General features: G+C 42.0%; 1 protein-coding gene across 1 annotated transcript; it reads right to left on the reverse strand.

Moving 5' to 3' along the window:
- Positions 1–238: 238 nt before the first annotated feature.
- On the reverse strand, positions 239–27,931 carry adra1ab (adrenoceptor alpha 1Ab). The gene is made up of 2 exons (XM_072454866.1): positions 26,892–27,931; positions 239–772 (listed from the first exon to the last, which is right to left on the reverse strand). Exons 1-2 carry the CDS (start codon positions 27,775–27,777, stop codon positions 327–329), a joined length of 1,332 nt encoding a protein of 443 aa, XP_072310967.1. The 5' UTR covers positions 27,778–27,931; the 3' UTR covers positions 239–326.

A 27,931-nucleotide genomic window follows, 5' to 3' on the forward strand; every position in this document is an offset into this window, starting at 1 on the left:
ATATATATATATATATATATATATATATATATATAAAATATTAAATGCAGCTTCACATTACTCCCAATTTATCACCAGAGTCCAAGGCAATTATTACACTCAGCAAACTATAATACTGTACATGAACCCTGGAACTATGATGGCAACAAGGCGTGTTTTAAACTGCACTTAAACCACTCACTTCATCTGATCGGAGCAGATATATCGTCCCTTAATTGAGTGTCCAACTTTTATCGCGGCGACAAGCAGGTGGCGAAGGAACACAGGGCATCTTTAATTATAGCTCATAATTTCATTCGTTCATAATGTCATTGTGCAGTAATCTGTTAGACGGCCTCTCCAGCTGCACCGATGGAAAGCCTCAGAACCTTGGCCGGCCCAGAGCTCTCCCTCGCCCCTGGAGTCTGTCCTCTGGAAAAGCACCAGGCCTTGAGCAGGACTTTACTCCGTGACTGAGTGTGTTCTGTCCCTCCACCGTCACAGCAGCAGCAGCAGCAGCAGCAGCAGCAGCAGAGCGAGGGCGAGGCGTCCGAGCTCTCCAGGGTCGGCGCGGCAGCAGGGAGGGACAGGGCTTGGGTGGTGGTGGCCGCGGGGATGGAGGTCTGGGGCCCCGTGCGGAAACAGCGCCCCCTCAGGACGTGCTGGAAGGCGCGGTTGAACTCCTTGCTGAAGCAGGGGTAAATGATGGGGTTGATGCAGCTGTTGAAGTAGCCCAGCCAGAAGGTGATCTTGAAGAAGGTGTCGGAGGGTTTGCAGGAGGGGAAGATGGAGCCTGCATCAACAAAGGAGGCGAGGTATTAGAATAAAGTTTAGGTAGTTAAGTGTCCCAGAGTGAAGGTCACATTTGGGGCTTGTTTGGTTTTATTTACATTTACTTTAATATTTAAAGTATTACTGGATTAGTTAGCAGGTAGGTAGGTCGGATTTTTTTTATTTTAAAAAATGGGAATTCTAAAACCCTCGCACAGGTTTTTCAGACAGTTTTCTTTTCTCAGAAGTGAGCGCTTCGCATTGAAGTGGCCTTATTGGTATGCAGATATTGAATAAAAGTGTTCTCTTCATCTATACTAGTCCTACCACAGGAAAAGAGCCATTAGCAGACAACAACAGAGCATTGCCCGCTCTGTTGTTGTCTGCGCGGCGCAGACCACGGTGCAGTGCCCCCCACGGTCCGCGCCGTGGTCCGCGCTGTTGCCCTGCGCGCGTGTTCGTTGAGCTGTAGATCCTCTCGTCCCAAAAAGTTTTCCAAAGCACCGTTGTTTGTAAGTGCCCAGCCATACTTTGGAGTCTCGTTGACCAAATGGATCACTTGCAAATAGGCATTTCCAGCAGTAGTTGGAACTTTGAATGTGGCGAACGAACCCATGACAGGCGCCAGTGTCGGAAAATATCTTCACACGTCGCACTATTTTTCTTATTGTCACTACATTGATGTGAGCACTTTTCGACCGTCACGCAAAATATCTTCACCGCTGCTACCCCGGGCGTGCCTGTCACCACGGCCATGGCAGCCAGTGGGTCGGTACTAGATCATACACTCCTAACTGATTCTGACTTCCGTGAGTTAGGAGTGTATGATCTAGTGCTGACCCAGCCGATCTGCACGCTGATCAAATATAAGCATCTGCGCAAACATGGATGCGCCCATAGGTAAAACAAAACCTGCGGTTCAAAAGTGCGGCGATTTTCATATCTTACGATCCCCACAGATTATTTTTTTCCCGCTCACTGCAATAAAATGTTTAAGGTCGGGTTTTGAAAATCAGGTCGGTCGGTTACCGGAAACACATATTTATTTATTGGCCTAACTGACCATAATTGTACTTTATTAGTTAGTTGATCCTACTATCATGCCATTACTGAGCTCTAGTATAAAGTCATTTATACATCGGTGACCGCACCTCTCGGTTAGTGGCCACATGCTTTATCACTGAGCCACTGCACATAATTCAAATTTTGTTTAGTTATTACATATCATTAAATTTTGGTAAGGAACACAAAAAGTGTTATATTATATTATATTGTAATAATATTATAACTTTTGTTAATGTGGTTTTACAGGACAGTGTCAAAGAACTGAGAATGTAATCATTTCAAATGTGGCTAAAAACAAACAAAGTTGAGATCTTGGCATCAGAAATCTAAGCTCTGAAATGATCTGAATGAGTTTTGTGAAGGTCTATAGACTTTTTCACCATGTTCCAATTCAGCTCTTCCTGGATTACCACCTAATGATGTCAGGAATGTGCTGTATTTATCATGTGTGAATGAGCTTCAGTTTGCCTTTTCTGTGGAAAAAACTGCAGAAACCTGTTTTTAAAAGGTACAAGGTGTAACTTTTCTGGTCAAGATGTTAAGGTCAAGGTCAAGCTTTATTTATACAGCACATACACTACAGCAGGGGTCCCCAACCACCGGGCCGGGGACCGGTACCGGTCCGCAACGCGTTTGCTACCGGGCCGTACAAAATAATCTATCAGTGACAGCATCTTCTCTGACGTAACTTTGGTCTGTCCCTCATGACACGCTAATAAGCTCGTCTGTGGATATATAATGAAAAGCCTTATAGGAAATTTCCAATGAAATCCATTAAATATAATGGCAAGTATATTATATCTCTGCTCTTGTCCTGCGTGATAACATAACTGACACGTGCATTATACATGATACGTCATCGCGGACGCGTCGCATCAAACACGCTGCTCAAAAGTCGACCCACAAGCTCGCGAAAATGAGTGAAAAACAAAAGTCTTTGGAGACCATTTTTGCAAAGGGGAAAAGGCCAAGTGAGGACCAGACGAGGCGTCATCGAGGATTTTGGAGGACACGTCTCCTGGGCCAGAATTCTGCAACTGCTACGCGATCACCTGTTTTTACTTTTACAAGAGTCTGAGTGCTGCTTCCTGTGCCGTGACGGCAACAAGACAAAATTGCGGAGCGAACTGTGATTAAACACACTGCAGGTGTCATTGTCTCCCATCACTCTAAGATGGGATCATCTCATTGCACAGAAACACGCGCAGGGCCCCCACTGATTCAGCCTGTGGTGAGTTGTAATTTTTATGCACTTATTTTTTCCATATTTATGTGATGAGCTTCCACCAGTCAGAAGAACAGTGAGGACATGTGTAACTGTACGTTATGTTACTCCAATTCGGATCTTTTGGTATGGTACACTTAATAATGTACAAACGCGTCTTTTGAGAACATTTCGCCTTCCGAGCTGCCTAAGCCCCGCCCACTTCCGCGCAAGTTAACCTGACCGCGACATAACCTGACACACCGGTCCATGAAAATAAAACCTACATCATTCCGGTCCGTGGTGCAAAAAAGGTTGGTTAGACACATTTAAATACTTACTTCCTGCTTTTGCAACTGTTTTCAGCTTCTGAGCTAAAAAAAAAGAAAAAAGAATAAGCTTATTTTCATCGCTGTATTATGCTTCTCCAATTTGAGAGAACTGTCAATCATTACTCCAAGGTCTCTCAAAAGGTATCTGTTCAATCAAAGAAGACCAGAAAGATTATTTTCAAGACACTAGCCAGACTCACCAAACACTGAAGATGTCATTGCTTTGCCTATTTTCCACTATATGGCGTTAAAGTTGTCTATCTCGCATTTATTCAATTACAGGAGTTTATACTGTACCTTGAAAGACATTCTAGTTTTTATGTTGTCTTGAAGGTCAGAAAACCCTACAGCTAAGCATTTTTAACATGTTCCATTACCTACAAGAGTATATTTCAAGATGTGGCCAACCTTGCAGAATCCTCTGACCTGTAGTATATATCTCTGTGGCACATGCTGCTCTCAGTGCTTAGTAAGCGTGTGTGGCTTTGTCAGACCCACAAGACACCAAAGAACCTCCCTGTTCAGAAAAAAAATCGAATTATTCTTCAACCTTTCAAGATCCGAGTTGTGAATGTCCGTCTCAGTTCAAATGCATACGTATGGAACACCCACGGGTTTCTTGGGAGCACCCTAGGGTAATTGGCCATTGTGGCCTCGTGCTTGTTATCTATAATAGGTTTTCATATATAGCAGCAGAAGTGGCATCAGGGCTGTTCGTCTCACAGTGCAAACCAATAGGTCCCGATGTGTGCTTTTATTTGTTCTGTTTAGCTGCACATAATTGAATGCCTCAGTTTTGTGGTTGTGGGGGAGCGAGGGATGCGTGGCAGTGAGGTCCCGATTTATTGTGTTGGACGGAAGAAGTGGACTGTGATAGTCTTAAAGGACAATTATTATACATTGCTTGGATTGTTATTGGCCTTAAAACATGCTCTTAAGTACGAAAAACTAAATTACTTCATGTTACTTAGGCATTTTCCATGCCAAAGATTTGGGCTCGATCTACTGGATGCAAAGGGAGTTACATAGGTGCGTTTAACAACAGCCTCCCGCATGCTAATGTAGGCACAGAGTTGTGATGATCATAACTTGATGGCAGAAATGCTCAGAATGAGTCTTATGATCTGTTCAAACACACAACACATCACATCTCAGAGCTTGACATATGACGTCACAAATCTGTGTTTTTGAGGCTCAGAGGGGAGAGGACTTTCTAAACAGGATTCATCACAAAAGCATGAATGTAGCGAAATACAACTTAGGGTATGTTTTCGATGATGAAACATTGCTATGGTGCAGCCCTGTGGTCAAGTGGTTAAATCACACATATGCCAGGCTCCAAGTGCAGCGTTATAACAGGGTCAATTTGGTCCTTTAAATCTGCATAAATTTACAGTGCCTTTCAATAACAATTTTGAGACAAATGAGTCAATATGGTAGCTACTGCGTGGATGTCCAAACAAGGAACCCGGGGCTAAATGTGGCCCTCAGATCAATTTTGTTGGGCCTCAAGCGTCCTGATGAAATGCCTCAGACTGCCAGACTGCCTGTACAGTAGTACTTTTTACTGCATTCAGGAAAATGTACCGTCATAAGCTTCGTAACAAACATTTTGGTTTAAAACAGACCCAACTTTAAGGTTCAGAGTATGATAAAAAGTGTTCGTATGATCAAACCTCTGCTACTGCTAATTATTTACTGTTTTAATCACCAGTTTGCACTCTGTTTTGTCTGTAGTTTAATATGTGGCTCTTTTTAAAAATCAAATATTGCAGTAAAAATATCTGTGGCATCATATTGTGGTAAAAATATAATCAATAAATAAAATGAAAATATATAAGATAATAATAATAATGTATTCATTTGTGATTGTTTTATGTTGCACTGAATCACCAAGACAAGTTCCTACGTTTGTGAATTCTGTTCATTGACAATTGGCGATGAACCTTTTCTGATTCCAATTCTGATTCTAATATTATATCAAATAAAATAAAATCAATAATGAATTGCACATTTTAGGCTTTGTGAATAGGATGTTTTCTGTCTGTAAAATGACATGTATTAAAATGTTTCATCTCATAAAACCCCTCAATCTTGACACTGTGTTTGAAACTACTGCACTTGTTATCTTAGAATACAAATAGTGCACTGTGAAATGACACAAACACAGCTTTCACTTGAAATTACAATAAATTTGTGGAGCAGTGTAGTGGAATAATGTCATGTCACGGTTTAAGAGTTAGAAGCATCTGAACATTTAACCTGATGACTCTTATCTGGGTAAAAAGCATTAGGTGTCTGCCATAAATATACAAGGTTTCAGATGCTTTTTTATGAGTTTGTACGAAGACAACTTTGTGAGATAACAAATAATCTGGATGCCCCGGTATTCTGTATTTTTTCCATGCTGGTTTTAACTGGTTTTGGTCTTACTTGCCCCCCTTTTTTCTTATCTTTATAAAGCTGTGCTCTTCCTTGTTCTGGGGTGAGACTTGGGAGGGACAGACTGCTGTGTGGGGACAGTGATTTCTGCTGTTCGCACTAGAAATAAACATTCACCTTTGAGTACGACAACTTAGTTCTATTTCGCCTTATGTCTCTGTCCCCGTTAGTCTCCACAGCAGCAGTGACAACAGTCGTTCTGTGGTGCGGCTTCCTTCAACACCGGGCCCTGAATGTGTCATGTAATAGCAGCAATCAGACTATTATTACTCATAAAGCCACAGCACAGAGGGTAAAAATACTGAAGTGTGATTGGCCGGCACTGAGAGGAAGTTGTTATCTACAAAAGTAACTACAACCATTACTTCAACAATCAATGTCTTTTTCTTTTAGAGTACTACACTCAGAAAACACACAGCCTTACCTAAACAACCAGGGGAGTCTTGAATTCAGTTCCTTTATGTAACCAATTTAAACAACATTTCTCATCTTAAATTGTAATTTTTTGTATTTGTTTCATTTGATTGGGCAGTTTTATATTCTCGTTACATTGTACATACATAAACATCACATATAAAGTACAGAGCACAAAAGAAGGAGTCTGAAGCGATTGCTTGTGCGCCTGCTCCCAGTTTCATATTTACAGCTGCAAGACACAAGAAACTAATTAATCACTTTTACAGACATTTAACCTTCACTCCTCATTTGGCAATTTTATTGATTGTTACTCTCCCACGCACACAGCCGTGTTTGCCTGTTCATGGACATGCACTTGTTATTTATTGCGTTGCAGAGAATATTTAAGCAGATTCTGGGGGTCTGAAACTCTTGATCATCCAACATATATAATCATGATTCATTGGAAATGTATGTTTTATAGCTTAAAATCCCATATTATGCTATTTTTCCCATTTTGTAGGGCATAGTTGATAATAATAAGTGTTGTGCAACACCCATAACATTATAGTTATAAAATATCACCCATATATTGGACCCCGCTCCCCTTCCCAGAAATGCAGACGGCTTAGTTTGAGTAGCTTTTGAAGCTAACTGTGCCTAAATAGCCACGGTTCCTCTCTCGTTCCTCACTCATCCGAGGGGAAGGATAGAGACTATTCTCTAGCTAAAGACTGCAGGAATCAATCAAATGATTTTTTAAAATTTGCATGATATAGGCCCTTTAAAGGCGCACTATGTAACCTTTCTGGTTGGGGTCCTTGTGTTGACTATTTTCCAGAGTATGGTGTAAAACTTGTCTATCTTGCATTATTCAATTATTTAGTTGACCATCTTTACACTCAAAGACCGTCAAAGATGAGAAAAAAAGGGAAAAGCCAGTATGAACAGGTGAGTTTTAAGCCGGGATTTGAAGTTCTTTAATGAGTCAGAGTTCCTGATGGGTCGGTCCCCCAAAGTCTGATGCGTTGTCAGACGCTACACTGCATGAATGTGTTGCCCAATCCCGGTCAAAACTTTTCCTCGTCCCATCCTGAACTTGGGATTCGTAGAAAAATTCACTCTCGTCCCCAGGAGCTTGTGCCGGCCGATCTGAGGCGGAGAGTGTGCTGATGGAGGTCGGTGAGTAAGGGAGGGCCCAGGTTATGGAGGGAGGAGAACCTTGTATTGGATATGGCATTGCACAGGAAGCCAGTGGAAGCCAAAGCTAAACATATAATCCTTAGAAAATAAAAATGAAGGCACACAAAGTCTAAAATGACGGTCCAAAGTCGGTCAAACCCATCCATGGCCACCTCCCCGCCGTCAGAAGTAGTCCAAAGATATCCACACACTGCGTCCACGGCAGGAGCTCCGAGGCCCAAACACACCTACCTATATTACGTATCAATTTGCAATATTTACTATTTATAGATTATAGAGTTTGAGACGTCGAATGTGATGCTCAGAACGAGTTTGCAGATGATTTATGAATTTAAGAACAACGCATGGAACAATGTGAGAACATCGCTAAAAGTTCAAAGTCAATTTAGCGTTTAGTATGTGTCCTTTAATACAGTTATTTGCATGTACGGAACATATAAAGTATTAACATCTCCATGGAGACAAGCAGGTGGTGGACCCTTACATTGTGCTCCTTCAAAAGAATGTTAGCACAAGAAATGGCTCGTTCAGTTTCAATCACAGTGTGTGGTCTTCAGAGTGTGAAGCATGTTAATGTAGGCTAAAACAATAGCTGTTAATGTTGAAGTTGGTCAATTGTGGCAGATGGATTTTAAGTGCTGAATAATGAATCGTCTGAGGTGTATGATTTATAATGCGAATATGCAGAAGTACTAAATGCAAGAATGAAGCAAAAGCAAAAAGTTTTCAAAATGATGAAATGGTTAGGTTTTGTTTGAGGAGAGCCTGGCAATACTTCCAGTAAAAAACGTCAGTAATGTGTGACCAATGAATTGACTATGATGATAAAAAGAGACAAACAGGCAGATTCAGCATACGCATTATTTTGTTGGTCTAACGCCACTGTACGCAATTGTAAATGTACGCTTTTTTATTGTTATATGTTTAGCATTTGGCCCTCTGTACACCAGGCTATGGACAAAAGGTGAAAAATAAATAAATAAAATGAAAATTAAATTAAATAAACCACAAACCCTCAAACACACCATGTTCTGCGAGAGAGAAAAGTTTTTATCACCAACAAACAGCATGAATTGTTATCTCAGTCCTATCAAAGGTTTGACCACAATCTTCTATACAGCCATATGCCACACAGCATGACAAGACTGCAGTGGCAATCAGCAGCACAAAAAGAAAATGAAACGGAAATACACCTGCTGGGTCTTATGTACCATGCGGCATCACCATTATAAACACAGTGAGGCTTCTATTACTGACAACAACAGAAAAGAACACATACAAACTTTTGTAATGTCTATTAATTTGCCTGCTATTACAATATTAAACAAAGTGGCTGTACCCAATACATTATACAGTATTAAAGTAAAATTAGTTTTGTACCATTTTTACAACTATTAAATACAGTGAAAATTCAAGAGTGTGACAGCCCTGGAGAAGAAACAGCTTAAAATGAACTAGTTCTGTTCTGTTTAGAAGCCCTTTATTATGATTATAAAGACAAGGCTAGTAACGTTGCCCGGATTGGCGTCATTGGGCCCCACTCTGAAGCCAAGCCAGGTGTTGGTCTTTCCCCACGGCCGTCCTCCCGTGTACCCACCACCCGCGGGAGGATCTGTAAGGGGCCGGTGCGGAGAGATCTGGGCGGCAGTCGATGGTTGGGGCCTCGACTACCAGACTCAAAAACTGGCTCTGGGGACATGGAACATCAACTCGCTGAAGGTAAAAAGCCCGAACTTGTGGGGGAGGTCGAGTGGTATATATGTAGTCTACCACCTCCCCCTCCTCACCTCCACACAGTTTGAGCTCTGGAACCCATCTCCTCGAGAGGGGCGTGACGCTCCACTTCTCTGGTGTTGCCTGCAGGGAGAGGCGGCTGGTGTGGTGTGTAGAGACTCCCCAGTGAACAAGAGGCTCTGGTAAGGTCTATTCCAGGGTAATGGAGCGGAGAATCCGACCAATCGTTGAACCTCGGGTTCACGAGGAGCAGTGTGGATTTTTTCCTGGCTGTGGAACACTGGACTAGCTATATACTCTCCATTGGCTTTCGACCGTGTCCCACGTGGTGTCCTTTAGGGGTTGTATGGGGTCCCGGGGCTTTGCTCAGTCTGGTCCCTGTGTGACCGGAGCAGGAGCTGTTTTCGCATTGCTGGTGGTAAATCAGACCTGTTCCCAGGACATGTTGGGCTCCGTCAGGTCTGCCCTTTGTTCAGAATTGTGCTCTACAAATAAACTTGTCTTGCCTCTTGCATAATTATTAGAATTAATCCTTTTTCTCCTATGTGAGCAGGCTAATATTATATTGTAGGGACATAATTCTCAAGCTACAACCAGACTGAAATAAATGCATAGATTTTGTTTGTTTTGTTTGTTTGAATACTTAAGTGGTGCTGTAGCACCAGTCCATCAGAAGGGGGCGCTGTAGTGAATGTGATCCACTGCTGTGTTAGAGCTCTGAAGGAAATCAGAAATTGTGTCTGCCTGTTCTACATGTTTTTTTTGTTTTACTTTTCTAATGCTGAGCAGTGTACTGGACACAATAATTTAGTACAGACTATTCTCATAAAAATAATTAAACATTTGCTAGCCACCAATAAAAGTGACGGTTGTGTGGCAGAACTGGGTTGTGAAAAAATAAAAATTGTTTCCATGAAGATGACATAGATTTGCCAGGAATGGCCCGTGACATTCAACATTTCTTTCTTTCTTTTTTAAAAGGTGTTTTTGTTGTAAGATCCATCCAGTCATCTCTCCTGTCGGCCCCAGCTCCAGAAAGTCTCCGATTATGTCATTTCAAAATGCCACGTGAAATCCTTTGAGGAAGAAATGCTGGGTTTGGGTCAGACTGGGGTCGCTCTGTGAGGAAATCCCAAGAATGTGACTGTATTTGGGCTCCTGAATGCTTTGCCGTTTAGAGCCTGCCGCTAGGAAAACCTGCAGGAGCTATAAGATTTCACAAGGAAACTCAGTCTGAAACATGGATTTAAAGTTAGTTTTAGTGAAGTGACTCGGTGGTGAGTTGATGGAATATAGTCTGAAAAATAAAGTCTAAAGAATAAAGTCTTAAGTCTAAGACGTACAACTACATTAGGTGGCGGTAATGCAACACTTGGATACCAACCGCCATAAAACACCAAAGAATAAGAAGAAGTGAGGGTGGAAGGTCTGTTCACTAACACAAAGGTTGGTAGTTTGATACCCACAACCCCCAGAGGGCCATAAGTCTGAATTTACTTTCTATGAATAAAATATATTTAGTGTATATGGTAACTTCATCCACCCCCATACACACCCAATGATCTGTTCTTCATGATCCTTTTTAGGGATTGCAATGAGGGATTACCCTGAGTAAATACGTTTTTGGCCATAGGCTTATAAGACAGGAGAGTGAAGCAAATAATGGGGGAGAAGAGCAGGGAAGCCATTCAGCATAATTGATCTCATGCGGTTAAAGCTGATCACATAAAGCCAGTTACATGTGGTGCTGCACCGTTCTGTTATTCTTCAGAGGTGATTCATAAAGGATTGGTCTGTGCCATGAAGACATTTTTGCACACATGGAAAAACAAACAAAAACAAATCAAATGCTCCCTGAAACTCAGCTCCATAGTAACGGGGCTTTGTTGTGAGGATTTTTACGGTGACGTACTGTAAAGGGCTATAGGTACAAATCAGATGCAGTTTTCAATCCGGACTTGTTTGTTTAACAGTTTGAAAATAATAGTATACGATCAATAGCCCACAAAAGTTGCGTTTTTCTAAGAATGGTCTGTGCACCGTTCCATGCTGCTACTTCTACTACACGTCGCCTGTGCATGAATCCTCTTCTGCATGAATCCTCTTCTGCATGAATCCCCTTCTGCATGAATCCTCTTCTGCATGAATCCCCTTCTGCATGAAACCTCTTCTGCATGAATCCTCTTCTGCATGAATCCTCTTCTGCATGAATCCTCTTCTGCATGAATCCCCTTCTGCATGAATCCTCTTCTGCATGAATCCTCTTCTGCATGAATCCTCTTCTGCATGAATCCTCTTCTGCATGAATCCCCTTCTGCATGAATCCTCTTCTGCATGAATCCTCTTCTGCATGAATCCCCTTCTGCATGAATCCCCTTCTGCATGAATCCTCTTCTGCATGAATCCTCTTCTGCATGAATCCTCTTCTGCATGAATCCTCTTCTGCATGAATCCCCTTCTGCATGAATCCTCTTCTGCATGAATCCTCTTCTGCATGAATCCTCTTCTGCATGAATCCCCTTCTGCATGAATCCTCTTCTGCATGAATCCTCTTCTGCATGAATCCTCTTCTGCATGAATCCCCTTCTGCATGAATCCTCTTCTGCATGAATCCCCTTCTGCATGAATCCTCTTCTGCATGAATCCCCTTCTGCATGAATCCTCTTCTGCATGAATCCTCTTCTGCATGAATCCTCTTCTGCATGAATCCTCTTCTGCATGAATCCCCTTCTGCATGAATCCTCTTCTGCATGAATCCTCTTCTGCATGAATCCCCTTCTGCATGAATCCTCTTCTGCATGAATCCTCTTCTGCATGAATCCTCTTCTGCATGAATCCTCTTCTGCATGAATCCCCTTCTGCATGAATCCTCTTCTGCATGAATCCTCTTCTGCATGAATCCTCTTCTGCATGAATCCCCTTCTGCATGAATCCTCTTCTGCATGAATCCTCTTCTGCATGAATCCCTTTCTGCATGAATCCTCTTCTGCATGAATCCTCTTCTGCATGAATCCTCTTCTGCATGAATCCTCTTCTGCATGAATCCTCTTCTGCATGAATCCCTTTCTGCATGAATCCCCTTCTGTCTATCCTTGGTGCTAAAATAATAAATATTTATAGATACTGACTATCACAAGAAAGATGTGACCTTTTAAATCCCCTGAAAAATAATCCTGTCTCTAAACCAGGTTATAGATTGTATTGTAAAGTTTATTGCCTTGAGCAAACAAAACATTGTTCTTATGATGAGTTTAGAGAACTATGGAAAATCTCTACAATCCATTATGTATATATTCACTTCTTGGTTGTTACTTTTGCCACAACCGTCCTGCGGGAGGAAACAAACAAGTGATTTATATTGAAACATTCACTCAGCAGTGGAGGCTGACGTGTCTTTCACAACAGAAGTGTGAAATGTGAAGGGTTTGAAACTGCCAAACAGTCTCCTTTACTTATTCCCTTCAGCATAAGTGATCTCATGCGGTTGAAGCTGGCCACACAAAGCCTGGTGCATGTGGTGCTGCACCGTTCTGTTCTGTCACCTTTACTTATTCCATGTCTTTCTGTCATAATACAATACTACCACACTTTCATAACGAGGCAAAGACCCCTGGCTTCAGGACACGTCACTCACAGCAGTTACACTTGTGAAGATGAAGAACCGAAACATGAAATAGGTCAACACCTCAACACAGCTCAAGTGGACTGCCGGAGGAATTTAAGAGATATCTACTGCATAAATTTGGTTGAGTAATTAACTCTCAGTGGATGACGAATTGTGGTTCTTCACATTCATTTTCCACACACTTCAAAATAAGTTTCAAGATACAACTTTGTCTGAACAATTAAGGGCAAAGAATAACCAGAATGTGATTATAATCAATGGACAAATACTGTGAAACATCCAACATATCCAAAATGTAAATACAGTTTCTAAAGTTATGAAATTTCCCCGTGTGGGACAATAAAGGAATATCTTATCTTAGGAATATCTTATCTTAATGAAGTAGTTTAAGAAAGATTTCAAATACATTTCTTACATTGTTATACAATATTTTTTTTCTATCTATTATTTTTTAAGAAAAAAATTATAATAAATAATAAAAATTGAATTGAATTAAATGAATTTAAATTAAATGAATGACAAGGGGGAATGACTAAAACCAGAGCTTTGTGCACTGTTGTGCTTTATAGTAGAAACATTTATAGTCCTAGTGCCACTGGTGATTTCAATGGAATGCTGCTACTTCAAAAGCAGAATAATTTGGACAATTAATTTAGTCAGATTATGCGATGCCGTCACAAAACCACTATTGTTTGTTTCAGTCGAACAGAATGAATGCCAGAATTCTCTTTATCCAAAGGTTATCAAAAGGACTCTATTAAGTTTCATTGAGTCGTGATCTTTAGGGTTCCTTTATGTCTACCAGTTAATGCCGCTAATAGGCTGCACTTTCACAGCTGAGATTGTATCTGCACCGCTGTAGACCTTTCATTTCCTAAAGGTAAGGATGGAGACTGGACTTCAAAGTGCCTATGTAACAGACCGAACTGTCACTCACACAACTTTCTTAAATGTTTTTGACATAATATTTGCCTCAGATGTGATTAGATGATAAGTTTGTGCTTACTTTATTTAAAAGGATGTTATGTTCCGTTCATGGCAGTTGAAAGTGTAAAAAACAACTCTTCAGCAATGGAGGGCTTGAGGAATATAAAGATGTTTCTATGAGCGAAAGCACGCAGAGATGTGTAGTTCTCAATTACTATAATTTACTTTAATCATAACTTTGTTAGGCGATATTAACAAAAAATATGTATTCAATATATTTATGTTTCATTATTGTGATAACGATATTCAGCGATATTTTAACAATGCATCAGGAATGTGTTCAAATGTGTCTGAAAATGTCTTGATTGAGGTTCAAGTTTCTCACAAATCGTGAATGATCAGAACATTTGCCACAAAAGTGCAGAGATTTCACTTTATACTTACAATGTCTCTTTTTGAGGTCCTTTTTAACCATTTTAAGTATAGTCAATATACTCCATATTCTAATTGTGTATATCTAAAAACAAAAACTATAATAATATCACTTTTTTTAATATAGAGCCCACCTCTTTTTGAGTAATATATTGTATAACAGCCTCCTACTTGAGTAAAACTTTTGGTTCCTTGTCCCATTTGAAGTAAATCTACAATATTTAAGGACTTTTGTGATCTTTTGTTTGTTTAGTTATTTCTCATTTTTGTCTTTTGAAAATACCACATTTTGTGCATTATTTCTAATTCATTTTGTACAAGTTTTGTTCTCACAGTTAGTCTGGCTTGAGGAATAGTTTCTCCAAATACTTTTTTATTTGAGTAATGTTTTTTTTTGTGACTTGATTTGGCTACTTTACCCACCATAAGAAGTTACTTGATATCTATCGAGGTGTTGCCATGTTCTTAGTCAAAACTATCATTTTTTTGCACTCATAACAGAACTGTGCCTGTACAGCCAAAAGTAACAAATGACTCGGGTTAGATTATCGTGTTTCATGCTTTCAAGTTCTAAAGTTCTCCAAACAAAACTGAATTTAGAGAAATACTTTTATAACTCTGCAACAATTTCATCAAACATGTGTCAACCGTCTGTTTCAAACGTCTTCTTTGTATGTTACAAGTCACAACATTTATGGTAGTTTATTATTAAATAACAATTACAATTACGTTCATATTAAAGCTGTTTATTATCATTATCTACAGTGGGTAACAATAATGTGACCTATAACCTGTATGATTTAGTTGAAAACAAAAGTGTGCACACCCTCAAACTAATACTTTGTTGAAGCACCTTTTGATTTTATAACAGCGCTCAGTCTTTTTGGACGGAGTCTATAAGCAGGGCACATCTAGACTTGGCAATATTTGCACACTCTTCTTTGCAGAAACGCTTCAAGTTTGTCAGATTGCGAGGGCATCTCCTGAGCACAGCTCTCTTCAGATCACCTCACAGATTTTCAATCAGATACAGGTCAGGGCTTTGGCTGGGCCATTCCAAAACTTTAATCTTCTTCTGGTGAAGCCATTCTTTAGTCGATTTGTATGTATGCTTCTCGACAGAAGTCTGAATGTTTTGTGCCAACATTGCCTGGTATTTGGAACTGTTCATAATTCCCTCCACCTTGACTAAAGCCCCAGCTCCAGCTGAAGAAAAACAGATGATGCTGCCACCACCATGAGTCACTGTGGATTTGGTGGTCTTTTGGTGATGTGCAGTGTTGTTTTTGCACCAAACATACCTTTTGGAGTTATGGCCAAAAAGTTCAGACCACAACACATTTCCCCACATGCTATTGGGAGACTTCAAATGTGAGCCTGGCTCGGATGTTTTTCTTTGTAAGAAAAGGCTTTGGTCTTGCCACTCTAGCCCACAGAAGATTGTTACAGAAGATTGTTGTCACATGCACTACACAGCTAGCACTTGCCAGAAATTCTCGCAGCACTTTTAATGTTGCTATAGGCCTTTAATGGGGGTTAATAAGAGACAGTTTAAATTATGGCAGTGTGTATTGACTCCTATTTAACATGCGTTTGAATGTGATTGGTCGATTCTGAACACAACCACATCCCCAGTTATAAGACATATTTTTACTCTCCCGTCTACAATAATCAAATGTTTTTTTTCCCCAACTGAATCATACAGGTTATAGGTCACATTAAAAGGTGGAAATAGTTCTGAAATTATTTATCTTGATCTCCTGTTTTTTACATCACAAAACCTGGCATTTTAACAGAGATGTGTAGACTTTTTATACCCACTGTATAAACATATCGTCATTGTATGCAAACGCCATACGCCCTAAACACACTGCAAACCACAGCGTTTACGCGCCACAGTGAAAATAACCACACAAACAGGCTTGTATTTAGCATCTGTGCAGGCTGAGCACGGCAAACGCAAGGTCTTTCTGAAATTGGGCTCCTTCAAACGATCCATAACTGCCCCAGAAATGTGTGGCGCTGATGGTAACTGCAAAATATAACAACAATCACAACAACTAGGCACGTCTGGAACGAATTGAACGCCACGGTCTGAATGCACCATAAGATGTTAGCACTGGATGTACGTTGTGTTTAATCTTTAATATTTGTTTTTCATTAAATGTGTCCCATATTATATTTAGGACCAACTGTACATAGCACCACATTTATTAACAGAACAGCAGCTTGAAGTGCCCTCTAGAGGTCGGACAACTCATTGAACTAAAATGCAGTTAAGATAAATATATTTGTAATTTTGTAATTGATGACGTCACAGTAGGAAAATCCCCAGCAAAAACTCATCTAATGTCACAGATTGTTTTATTTGACAAATAAAAATATATGAGAGCGACTTTATTTTGTTGAATTAACGTTTAGAGATTCAAAAATGTTTATTTTAATTCTGCATAAACTTTGACTGGAACGAGTGTCCCAAGTGTGATGTCACTTTCTTTCATTTTCTACAGATTTTTCAACGTATTCTCCACAAATACCTGATGACTTGGTGTAAAACCATAATTAATATGTACAATAGGTATAAATAAAAAGCTGTCATACACATTTTAAACCTATTTAAATAGTGGAGAAATTAAAAAGAAAAAATTTGACTTTTGTGTTTAATTTTTAAATTCTCAAGACATTATTATGTTTACAGCTTTTTTCTCGAGAAATATAATAGTCCATGCAACACAAAAATCTATAAATTGTACATAAAAACATTAGTGGTGCATAACATTCCCACCAGTTTTATCTTAAGTTTCCTTTTAACGCTGACAATAAATATGCTTCAAATTTTGTAAAGAGTAGAATTAGTGGCAAGCATTTACGCCAGATTTGTACATTTCAGTCTTCATTATCAGTCTTCATTTTATATGCATACGAATGTGAACTTGTATTAGATTTGCATGAACTTTAATTTATTCTATGCATTTCGGTCTCTAATTGCTTTTGTCCGCACGAGAGTGTCTGTCACCGAACCGCGAGCTGCTGCCGGAGTCAGATTGTAGACAGTTTACCATTCTGGAAACGAAGCCAATCCAAAGTTTCTCTTGTCTTTGGACTTGTTTGGGTACTTCAGAGCCACTAATTTGTACTTTTTGCTATTTCAAAAGCAATTCCCGTAGATGCGCGGCGTAAAAATCACATTGAAAATAATGTAATTTCTTGTAAATCTCTGTAATTATGGCTGGTGTTGAGTGCGCAGTAATGGCCCTCTGAAATTACCCATCACAGTTTCAATTTGAAGAACAAAAGTGCAAGATTAATTTATTCGTAAACTGAAAAGAGTTCATCTTGTGGTGCAGTAGAGTTTAGCTCTTACCCAACAAACAGAGGGTCAGTGATTCCAGTCGCACACTTTTGTTCTCCTTGTGTTTTTGCCAAATCCATCTCCGGAAGTGAGCTGCCAAAATGTACTTTTTTTTGTGTTTTTTGTGTGTGTTTTTGTTGTCATTGTTATTGTTATTTTGTTTTTGTGCTGGGTGAAAAATCATGTAAACTCAATCATCTCAAATCGAAACCAAAAAAAACTAAATATGCTCAAAGAAATGTAGCAATGCTTCTAATTAAAATCTGTAAATACAAAGTAGTGGTACAAGAGTAAAAATGGTTTGGTTCTCCTCAATAAGATTAATTGTTTGGATTCTAGATCAGTGTTTATCAAACTGTGATAGTTCTGAAATTTGAGTTTTTGTTTTATTTGGAGACAAGTCTATTCATTGTTTTGTCCTCATTTTGGTTATTCCTTATTTATATTGAATTTATCCATGTTTTGTCTCATTTTAAACTGGTTCTGGTCTCATTTCAGACCTGGTTGATGATATAGTCCGGGTTTAGATCGGGTGCTACTCGTGAAGCCAAATATTATCTTAGCTGGTACTTGGTATGAGACGTTTGAGAACCATTGATCTAGATAATCTCTGGAAGCAGCACACGAATGGCTGCAAAGTACTTTGAAAACTACACAATTTTACTAAATGTAGTGTCCAGGGGTCTCTTTTATGGCGCACAGGTAGGTACAAAAATGGATGGAGAAATTAGGATTGTGATGTATAAAAATATAACATGAATATATGCAGTCTGGGCCCAAAGCTCTGTAAACTTTGCACAAGTTTAGATATTCATTTCATTTCAAATATGAGCTGGAATCAAATGTGATCTCAAAGAGGAGAGATTGAGAGTTTGTGTTTTGTCCTCACTTACTTACTTACACGTTTAGTTAGATTTCCATGGAAAGTTTTATATGAAAATGTTCAGTGACATAATCATGTTGTAAGCTGATACATACACATAGACGTGTACAGTGCATAAAACTGAAAATGAAAAGTGTTGATACTGCAAAAAGACAGAAGTACTGGGCTTTGATCTTTACAGCCGCGACACAGAAAAGCAGAGACAACTTGCCACAACAAACTTTTGTGGACATTTTCATCTGCTCTTCCTCGTCCACAAGCCTCTGCACCGGACAAGCTCTCAAAGCTTTCAAGAGCACAATCCTAAAATATAACACCAGGACAGTTGGAAATCAGGCTTCTTAAAACTGTCTACAAGTAAGCTAACGTTTATTAGCATAGCCTTGCAATGATATGTAAACTAGCATCAACCAGCTGATAACTACCTGAAACAAACAGCTCAGGAGTGATTTCTCTAAGTCCAACTGGTCCCTCCTGAACACAGTAATACATTTCTGGACAAACAAGGTATTTGGGGAAGTTACAGAAGAGGAATCCTTTGTTTTGAGACTTTTAGTTGACAGCCCACAGTGCAGCATGTGGCTTTCGTCCTCAAGATGGCAGTAGCAACAAAATGTGTCATATCAATTTGGATCCACGAATTCTTTTTAGTGAAATCAGGTCCAAAAACACACAACTATCCAAATAAACAACATTAAACCTGGTTTGATAGGTTTTCCTACTTTACATTAAAAATGCTATCTATCACAATTGTTATTTTGAGGGTTCCAACCTGACAAGCTTGAGATCTACTGCTGTATGCAATGGGGCAATGTTTGAACCAGACACCTTCCAGTTTGAGGCCAAAGTTTCATTAAAATAATTCAATGAAAAAAAATAACATTAATATTAATAATCCTACACTGCAAATACCCATGACAAATATGTGGGCATTGTATTTAAATCCGTCGTCCGACTAGATATAGTCGGCCTCACCTCCACGCACAGTTTGGGCTCTGGAACCCATCTCCTCGAGAGGGGCTGGACGCTCCACTTCTCTGGTGTTGCCCGCGGGGAGAGGTGGCGGGCTGGTGTGGGCTTGCTGATAGCCCCTCAGCTCAGCCGCCACGTGTTGGAGTTTACCCCGGTGAACGAGAGGGTCGCGTCCCTCCGCCTTCGGGTGGGGGACAGGTCTCTCACTGTTGTGGCGGCCTACGGGCCGAACAGCAGTGCAGAGTACCCGGCCTTCTTGGAGTCCTTGGGAGGGGTACTGGACAGTGCACCGACCGGGGACTCCGTTGTTCTACTGGGGGACTTCAACGCCCACGTGGGCAATGACAGTGACACCTGGAGAGGGGTGATCGGGAAGAACGGCTTCCCCGATCTGAACCCGAGCGGTGTTCAGTTATTGGACTTCTGTGCTAGCCACGGATTGTCCATAACGAACACCATGTTCAAGCACAAGGGTGTCCATCAGTGCACGTGGCACCAGGACACCCTAGGCCGGAGGTCAATGATCGACTTAGTTGTCGTGTCATCAGACCTCCGGCCGCGTGTCTTGGACACTCGGGTGAAGAGAGGGGCAGAGTTGTCAACCGATCACCACCTGGTGGTGAGTTGAATCCGCTGGCGGAGGAGGAAGCCGGACAGACTTGGCAGACCCAAGCGCATTGTGAGGGTCTGTTGGGAACGTCTAGTGGAGCCCTCTGTCAGTAGGGTATTCAACTCGCACCTCCGGGAGAGCTTCTCCCATGTCCCGGGGGAGGCTGGGGACATTGAGTCCGAGTGGACCATGTTCTCCGCCTCCATTGTTGATGCGGCTGCTCGGAGCTGTGGTCGCAAGGTCTCCGGTGCCTGTCGTGGCGGCAACCCCCGAACCCGGTGGTGGACACCGGAAGTAAGGGATGCCGTCAGACTAAAGAAGGAGGCCTATCAGGCCACTCTGGCTTGTAGGTCTCCGGAGGTCATCGACGGGTATCGGCAGGCCAAGCGAGCCGCGGCTCGTGCTGTCGCAGAGGCAAAAACCCGGGCCTGGGAGGAGTTTGGGGAGGCCATGGAGGAGGACTATCGGTCGGCACCAAAGAAATTCTGGCAAACCGTCCGGCGCCTCAGGAAGGGGAAGCAGTGTCTCACAAACACCGTTTACGGTGCGGGTGGAGGCCTGCTGACCTCGACTGGGGATGTCGTCGGACGGTGGAAGGAATACTTTGAGGATCTCCTTAATCCCTCAGTCACGTCTTCTGAAGAGGAAGTAGAGACCGGGGACTCGGAGGCTGGCTCATCCATCACCCAAGCTGAAGTCACTGAGGTTGTCCGCAAACTCCTCGGTGGCAGGGCTCCGGGGGTGGATGAGATCCGCCCTGAGTACCTAAAGTATCTGGATGTTGTAGGACTGTCTTGGTTGACACGTCTCTGCAACATCGCGTGGCGTTCGGGGACCGTGCCTCTGGACTGGCAGACCGGGGTGGTGGTCCCTCTGTTCAAGAAGGGGGACCGGAGGGTGTGTTCCAACTACAGAGGGATCACACTCCTCAGCCTCCCGGGTAAGGTCTATTCCAAGGTACTGGAGAGGAGAATCCGACCGATAGTCGAACCTCGGATTCAGGAGGAGCAGAGTGGTTTTCGTCCCGGTCGTGGAACACTGGACCAGCTCTATACCCTCCATCGGGTGCTCGAGGGTTCATGGGAGTTTGCCCAACCAGTCCACATGTGCTTTGTGGATCTGGAGAAGGCTTTTGACCGTGTCCCTCGGGGTGTCCTTTGGGGGGTGCTCCGGGAGTACGGGGTCCGGGGCCCTTTGCTCAGGGCTGTCCGGTCCCTGTATGACCGGAGCAGGAGCTGTGTTCGCATTGCCGGCAGTAAGTCAGACCTGTTCCCAGTGCATGTTGGACTCCGCCAGGGCTGCCCTGTGTCACCGGTTCTGTTCATAATTTTTATGGACAGAATTTCTAGGCGCAGTCAGGGGTCGGAGGGTGTCCGGTTTGGGGACCACAGGATCTCATCTCTGCTGTTTGCAGACGATGTTGTCCTGATGGCTCCATCAAACCCGGACCTGCAACATGCACTGGGACGGTTTGCAGCCGAGTGTGAAGCGGCTGGGATGAGAATCAGCACCTCCAAATCCGAGGCCATGGTTCTCGACCGGAAAAAGGTGGCTTGCCCTCTCCAGGTGGGTGGGGTGTCCTTGCCCCAAGTGGAGGAGTTCAAGTATCTCGGGGTCTTGTTCACGAGTGAGGGAAGGATGGAGCGTGAGATCGACAGGCGGATCGGTGCAGCGGCTGCAGTGATGCAGTCGCTGCATCGGACCGTTGTGGTAAAGAGGGAGCTGAGCCGAAAGGCAAAGCTCTCTATTTACCGGTCGGTCTACGTTCCTACCCTCACCTATGGTCATGAGCTTTGGGTAGTGACCGAAAGAACAAGATCGCGGATACAAGCGGTCGAAATGAGTTTCCTCCGCCAGGTGGCTGGGCGCTCCCTTAGAGATAAGGTGAGGAGCTCGGCCACACGGGGGGAGCTCGGAGTAGAGCCGCTGCTCCTCCACGTCGAGAGGAGCCAGCTGAGGTGGCTCGGGCATCTGTTCCGGATGCCTCCTGGGCGCCTCCCTCGGGAGGTGTTTCAGGCATGTCCCACCGGGAAGAGGCCCCGGGGAAGACCCAGGACACGCTGGAGAGACTATGTCTCTCGGCTGGCCTGGGAACGCCTCGGGATCCCCCCGGAGGAGTTAGAGGAAGTGTCTGGGGAGAAGGAAGTCTGGGAGTCCCTGCTCAGACTGCTGCCCCCGCGACCCGGCCCCGGATAAAGCGGCAGAAGATGGATGGATGGATGGATGTATTTAAATCCATATTAATTTGACACTGTTTCTGTGAACCTTGTCTTTTGTCCAATTTTTATCTATAAAGTCAGCTCCAGCACACCTTTGTCTAGTTTGTCTCTGATAAAAAACTTATCGTTCAAAGCAAACAAACGCGCGTCCTTCATAAAATCCAGTATCTTTTCATAGGTGTATCTCAGTCTATATCAGCGTAGGAGAAACTCAATTTTATAAAAAAAATACTGAAAGAGCCCATGGTAAAAACTGCATCTAAAAGTTTGATGTAATCCTTGTGTGAACCTCCCGAACTATAGAAACACAGCAACTTTTATCTTCTTTCAAAGCTGAGGCACCTTATTTTCCGCCATATCTCAGTCAAAGCACTGCTTTTGGCTCTTACTTCTGTGTTCACGAGAGATCAAATACTTTATTATTACATGTCACGTATATGTCACAATGCGCTGTTTTTATTCTCTGGGGGGGGGGGGACATACTCATTTACAAGTTGGTACCCAGCTTTAAACATAAAATTGAATGTTGCTCTATTCCCCCGAGATGATACGCTCTTTTGGTGATATTGACAAAGTCACTCCTCCTCTTGCTGAGCCTGTAACTTGACCTTGTGGCATCACTTGCTTGTCTCTAGGAGATAATGCCATACTGAGGAACATCCCAAGTAAAGTGATAACATCTCCATGGAGATAAACCGCTCCAACAGAGAAGTTACACAGTGACAATGCAATGTAAAGATTACATCAAACTTCAAAAGCATGATCTAGGCCAGGGCTATTCAACTTCATTTTCCAGAGGACCAGGTGTTTCTGTGGGCCAAGGCCTATGGGCCGGAGGTGCACAACACGCCACTCTAACATCATTTTGGGTCACACAAAATATACCCAACATTGTATCAATATCTGATTTTTATTGATATTTATAGATTTTTATGAGAAAAAACATACAAAATTTCAAAATTGCCCATCCAGTTCTAAACCGGAATTAAACTATGACTTGACAAGTACCAACCAGGTCTGAACCAGGACTAACCTGGAAAGGACTAAATCAAACCAACTAAAAATCAAACCAGGTCTAAACTAGTGCTAACCCAGACTTTAATTTTTGTTGTTGTTGTTTTTCAATACCTGGAAGATGGGTTGTGGGCCGGATTAAATTGCTTGGAGGGCATGTTTAGGCCCCTGGGCCTTATGTTGAATAGCCCTGATCTAGGCACTTATGATATTTATTTGTCCTTTATCCTTTAAACAAAATGGAATGCAATTTTAAACACACTCATTTATTAAATCTAAACTTGGTGTCTTAGTTCAAGACATTCTAAAACTATCCAGACATTTCTGGTAAACATTTGAGCTCATGTCTCAATTTTCTCCTTTGCCAACACCAGGCCTCAATCTAGTTTGCCTTCAGATTACTGTCACTATCAGTTAAAACATTCTCATCACAACAATTACAGCAATTATATAGGGACTTCGGACAAATTGAGTTTTTAATCACTTTGTCTCATTAGATAAACAATTCAAATTTCTCCTCAGCAAACTAGTTTAAACAGCTACATTATAATTGAGAGCACAAGGGAAAAATCTGTTCAGAAAATGTATCCCAAGTAATACATTTGGCTGCAATTTTTCCAGTTTTCATTCCTTGGTCTTCTTTTGTTAATTCCTGTTTCTGTTACGGGCCACAGCTTTGGGCCTTTGGCAGGGTTCACAGTGGACAATGGCCAGTTTGTTGCAGGGCTACAACAGGACAGACACATAGACCTACGCAAACAGACAATCATCCACTGCCACTATCGTTACGGTTGGATTTTATTATGACTGACATGATGTTAAACCTGCAACGTGCCACAAAGTCAGAAACATTACAAATACAACCCATGTTATTGTAAAACTTAACAAATCACCCAAAGTATTGCATGAAACCAATTTATTTTACATTATATGCTGTATCCGTGGATTTCAAATAGTTCAACTTAAAATTGTATTTGTTTAAATATCAGACATCAGACATATCCACCTAAGCAAAGGCATTAAATAATAATAAGAAGCTTAATTATCATAATCCAATGGTATTAAGAAAAATGGTTACTACTAATAATAATGCCCTGGTTGTGTGTGTGTGTGTGTGTGTGTGTGTGTGTGTGTGTGTGTGTGTGTGACGCAACAGCGAGGATTTTAAAGTCTTGCTCGAAGATGCTTCAAATTCAAATCATGCACAGGATGCACAATCAACATCAGGATGACCGTTGAAAGTAAATTTTGTGGTTATTATGTTCAGAATCTTCAGATAGGCTTTTTCTTTAGTTGTACTCTTCATAGGTTTATTTCACGGCCGTTTGCACTTCCAACCGATAACACACCCACTGGACAAAAAACTTGTCACGGGTGTGTGAAGGTCTGTAACTCCCTTCCAAAGAGTATTACCAACACTGCCAATATCAATTTAAATAGACCAGATTAGACCATGGCTAATGGGATCCAAATACACAAACAAACTCAGGGTGATGAGCTATTACTGTGGTCATATTGCCCTGGGGGCGAGACACAAGGCTGCCAATCTGTGCCACCACAAATCGCTCTTTATCATTTGTACCAGCAACGTGGATTAACGTGCTTATGGCAGATGCTTTTCTAATCATTATGTTTTATGTTTATGTTATTGTTGAGCTAGTACAAAGTAAAGTCAAATAATCAATTATTATAATTTAACTTCAGTCAATTTGCAGTTTGTGAAGAAAATGTAAAAAATAAAAGTTGAAAATGAAAGGAATCTCTCTGTGATGTCATCAATAAGCGACATTCCAACGACAATTTACATGTTACAATTTTCCAACAAGCTGTGTCTGAATGTCCACACTCGCCCTATTCAGCGGACTTTATAGCACACTTAATCACGGAATGATTCGGACAGTCAGCGCGGTTACCCCCCACGAGACCAAAGGTTCGCTAGTCCGAAGGTTCACTGGTCCGAAAGTTCACTGGTCCGAAGGTTCACTGGTCCAAAAGTTCCTCAAAGGCTAAAGTGAAGGTGCAGACGGCATCGGGATGTAGTCAGTTTGTAAAATGCGCACGAAGCACGAAGACACGCACTGGGGCTCGTCACAACGTTGTGTACCAGCTGCTCACAGGAGGCACCACAAGTTGTACTGTGTATGTAAAAATGACAAGGGAACATCTCAAATCCTCCGCTTTTCTGCCCTCATTTGATCATAAGTATAGTAATGATATATGTATATGTAGAAATGCATGATCCGATCACCGTAGGATTGGTAGTCAAAAAGGAAATTCAGCTGGCCAAGACGGGAGTGTCTACAGAGCCACGGCGCGCGGCCGAAACTGCTGGGCTATTTGAGTTAATTCATTCATTAATAATACGATAAGGAGCTCAGGCTATGCACAGAAACAAGTCGGTTATGGAAAATACGTGAGTTTAATCATAAAAAGTGCATCAACACTAGAAAAGTCCAAAAAGCAGTGTGTGGGGCAAAGGGAGGCGAGGAGAGCCCGCTGCACGGAGACACAGCTTTGGTGAGGAGAGCCGCGAGTAGAGCCCGCTGCACAGACTCACACCTTCGGACTCGTGAACCTTCGGACTAATGAACCTTCGGACTTGTAAACCTTAAAATTTCGGTGAAATTTTTGAAATTTCGGTGAAATTTTTGAAATTTTTGAAATTTCGGTGAAATTTCGGACTCGTGAACCTTCGGACTAATAAACCTTCGGACATGTGAACCTTAAAATTTCGGAATTTTCGGACTCGTGAACCTTCGGACCAGTAAACCTTCGGACTCGTGGGCAGCCACCGTCAGCGCGCTGCTTTTTCCTCTATGCAGATAATCTTACTGGCTTCTGGGCAAAATTATGTTGTGTATGTTATGTATAAATATTGGTCAAATCCATCTGACACACATATTTACAAGATTTATTCAACATGGATTGCACAATTAACATCAAACCAATTGGATTATTCAACTTTTTGCCTGCGATTGTGATCTTTTTGCAGCTCAAGCTAAGGTTAGCGGCTAACACTAGCAACTTTACAACTGTTTATTTTCGAGTGGTTTTTGGGTCAAAAGTGCTTTCAAACAGCTTGTCATCTGCTTTCATTCACTAGTGTTAAAGGCTTGTTGTTGTTTGCTGCTGTTTTTCCAACTCTCGCAATGCATTGTGGTCCAGATTGACTTTGAGTGCACTACTTTTTCACCTGCTTTTTCACACTACAAAATTATGTGGCCCCTACTTAGTGTCCAAAGTAGGGAATAGTGTGGATATTCAGACGCAGCCACAGTTTAATCTAAATTTTACAAAATAAAGGTGAAAAAAGGAGATGTTATTTGTCATTGTTAAATCAAATCTATTGTGTATTTTATATGCATTGCCTCTACTGTCACATCTTTTGCTTATGTCAAACCAGGAAGTCACATTTTAAACGTCACCAAAATTGTCAAACTGTGGAAAAAAACACGACTATGTATTAATTTTTTTAGTAAAAGCATAAACATATAATGTATGGGTCGGTGCAGAGACTTTCCTTTGAAGTGAATATCCAAATCCAAAAATGCATCATCCAAGAATGATTTGCTTCCTCTGAGACTCAGTGCTAACTAGTCTACTCTTTAATACCCTTATTGGCTTGATAACCTTTACCAACATAAAGAAAGATTACATGATCAGTATTTTTTTGACTCGATACACAATATTTGTATCACTACTTTATGTCATGGTATAGAAATGGTACATACCTATGGGCAACACCAGGAAGAATGGCAGCCAGCAGAGGACGAAGCATCCCACGACAATCCCAAGAGTCTTAGCTGCTTTCTCCTCGCTGGAAAACTTCAGCATCTTCAGCACGGCGAAGGAGGCGCGCTTATGCCTTACGCTGTCCTGTCTGTCCACGTGCCCCGCGTTTCCTCGATGTATCCTCAACGTCACTCCTTCTGCATCCTCACCTTTGCTGCCTTTCCTCAAACTCTTTGTCTCCCGAGTCGCTACGCTGTACACTCTGCAGTACATGACCAGGATTATCGCCAAAGGTATGTAGAACGAACCAAGAGCCGAGAACAAGGCGTATCCGGGCTCTTCCGTGATCTGACAAACCGTTTCGTCTTCTGGTTGCGGTTGCTTCCATCCAAAAAGTGGACCAACGGAAATAGCCGCGGAAAGTCCCCACAGGCAAGCCACCGCGGCCAGGCATCGTCTCCCGGTGGCTATGGTCGGGTAACGTAAAGGGTAGCTCACGGCAAGATAGCGGTCGATTGAGATGACGCACAAGCTAAGTATTGACGCGGTGCAACACAGAACGTCCAACGCTGCCCACACGCTGCAAAATGTTCGCCCGAACACCCAACGTCCCAAAGCTTCGGAAGCGGCGGAAAACGGCATGACGGCAGAGCTGAGGAGAAGGTCTGCGGCGGCGAGGTTGACAATGAAGTAGTGCGTCACGGAGCGCCAGTGGTGGTGGAACAAAACGGACAATATGACCAGCATGTTACCAAGGACGCCAAAAATAAAAAACACTACCATGACAATCCCCATAATCACAGTTTTGCTGACGTCAACCTCGGGGTAAAATGACACGGTGCAGTTGGAACAAAGGGTGCTCATGTTGGGACCATTAGCAACCATTTTTTAATGTTAGCATCTCGGGGCTACGCTCTACGTTCCCTTCACTTAAAAAAGTATTTATCAACCATTAACCTTGCTTTATTTCTTTTAAGTTACCGTGACTCCATGTACTTTGCTTTATAACAACATTAGTTAGAGGTATTAATGATAATAA

This window comes from Eucyclogobius newberryi, unplaced genomic scaffold (assembly GCF_026437365.1).
Source record: "Eucyclogobius newberryi isolate DKJ021-1_F unplaced genomic scaffold, fEucNew1.0.hap1 SCAF_2, whole genome shotgun sequence".
NCBI lineage: Eukaryota > Metazoa > Chordata > Actinopteri > Gobiiformes > Gobiidae > Eucyclogobius > Eucyclogobius newberryi.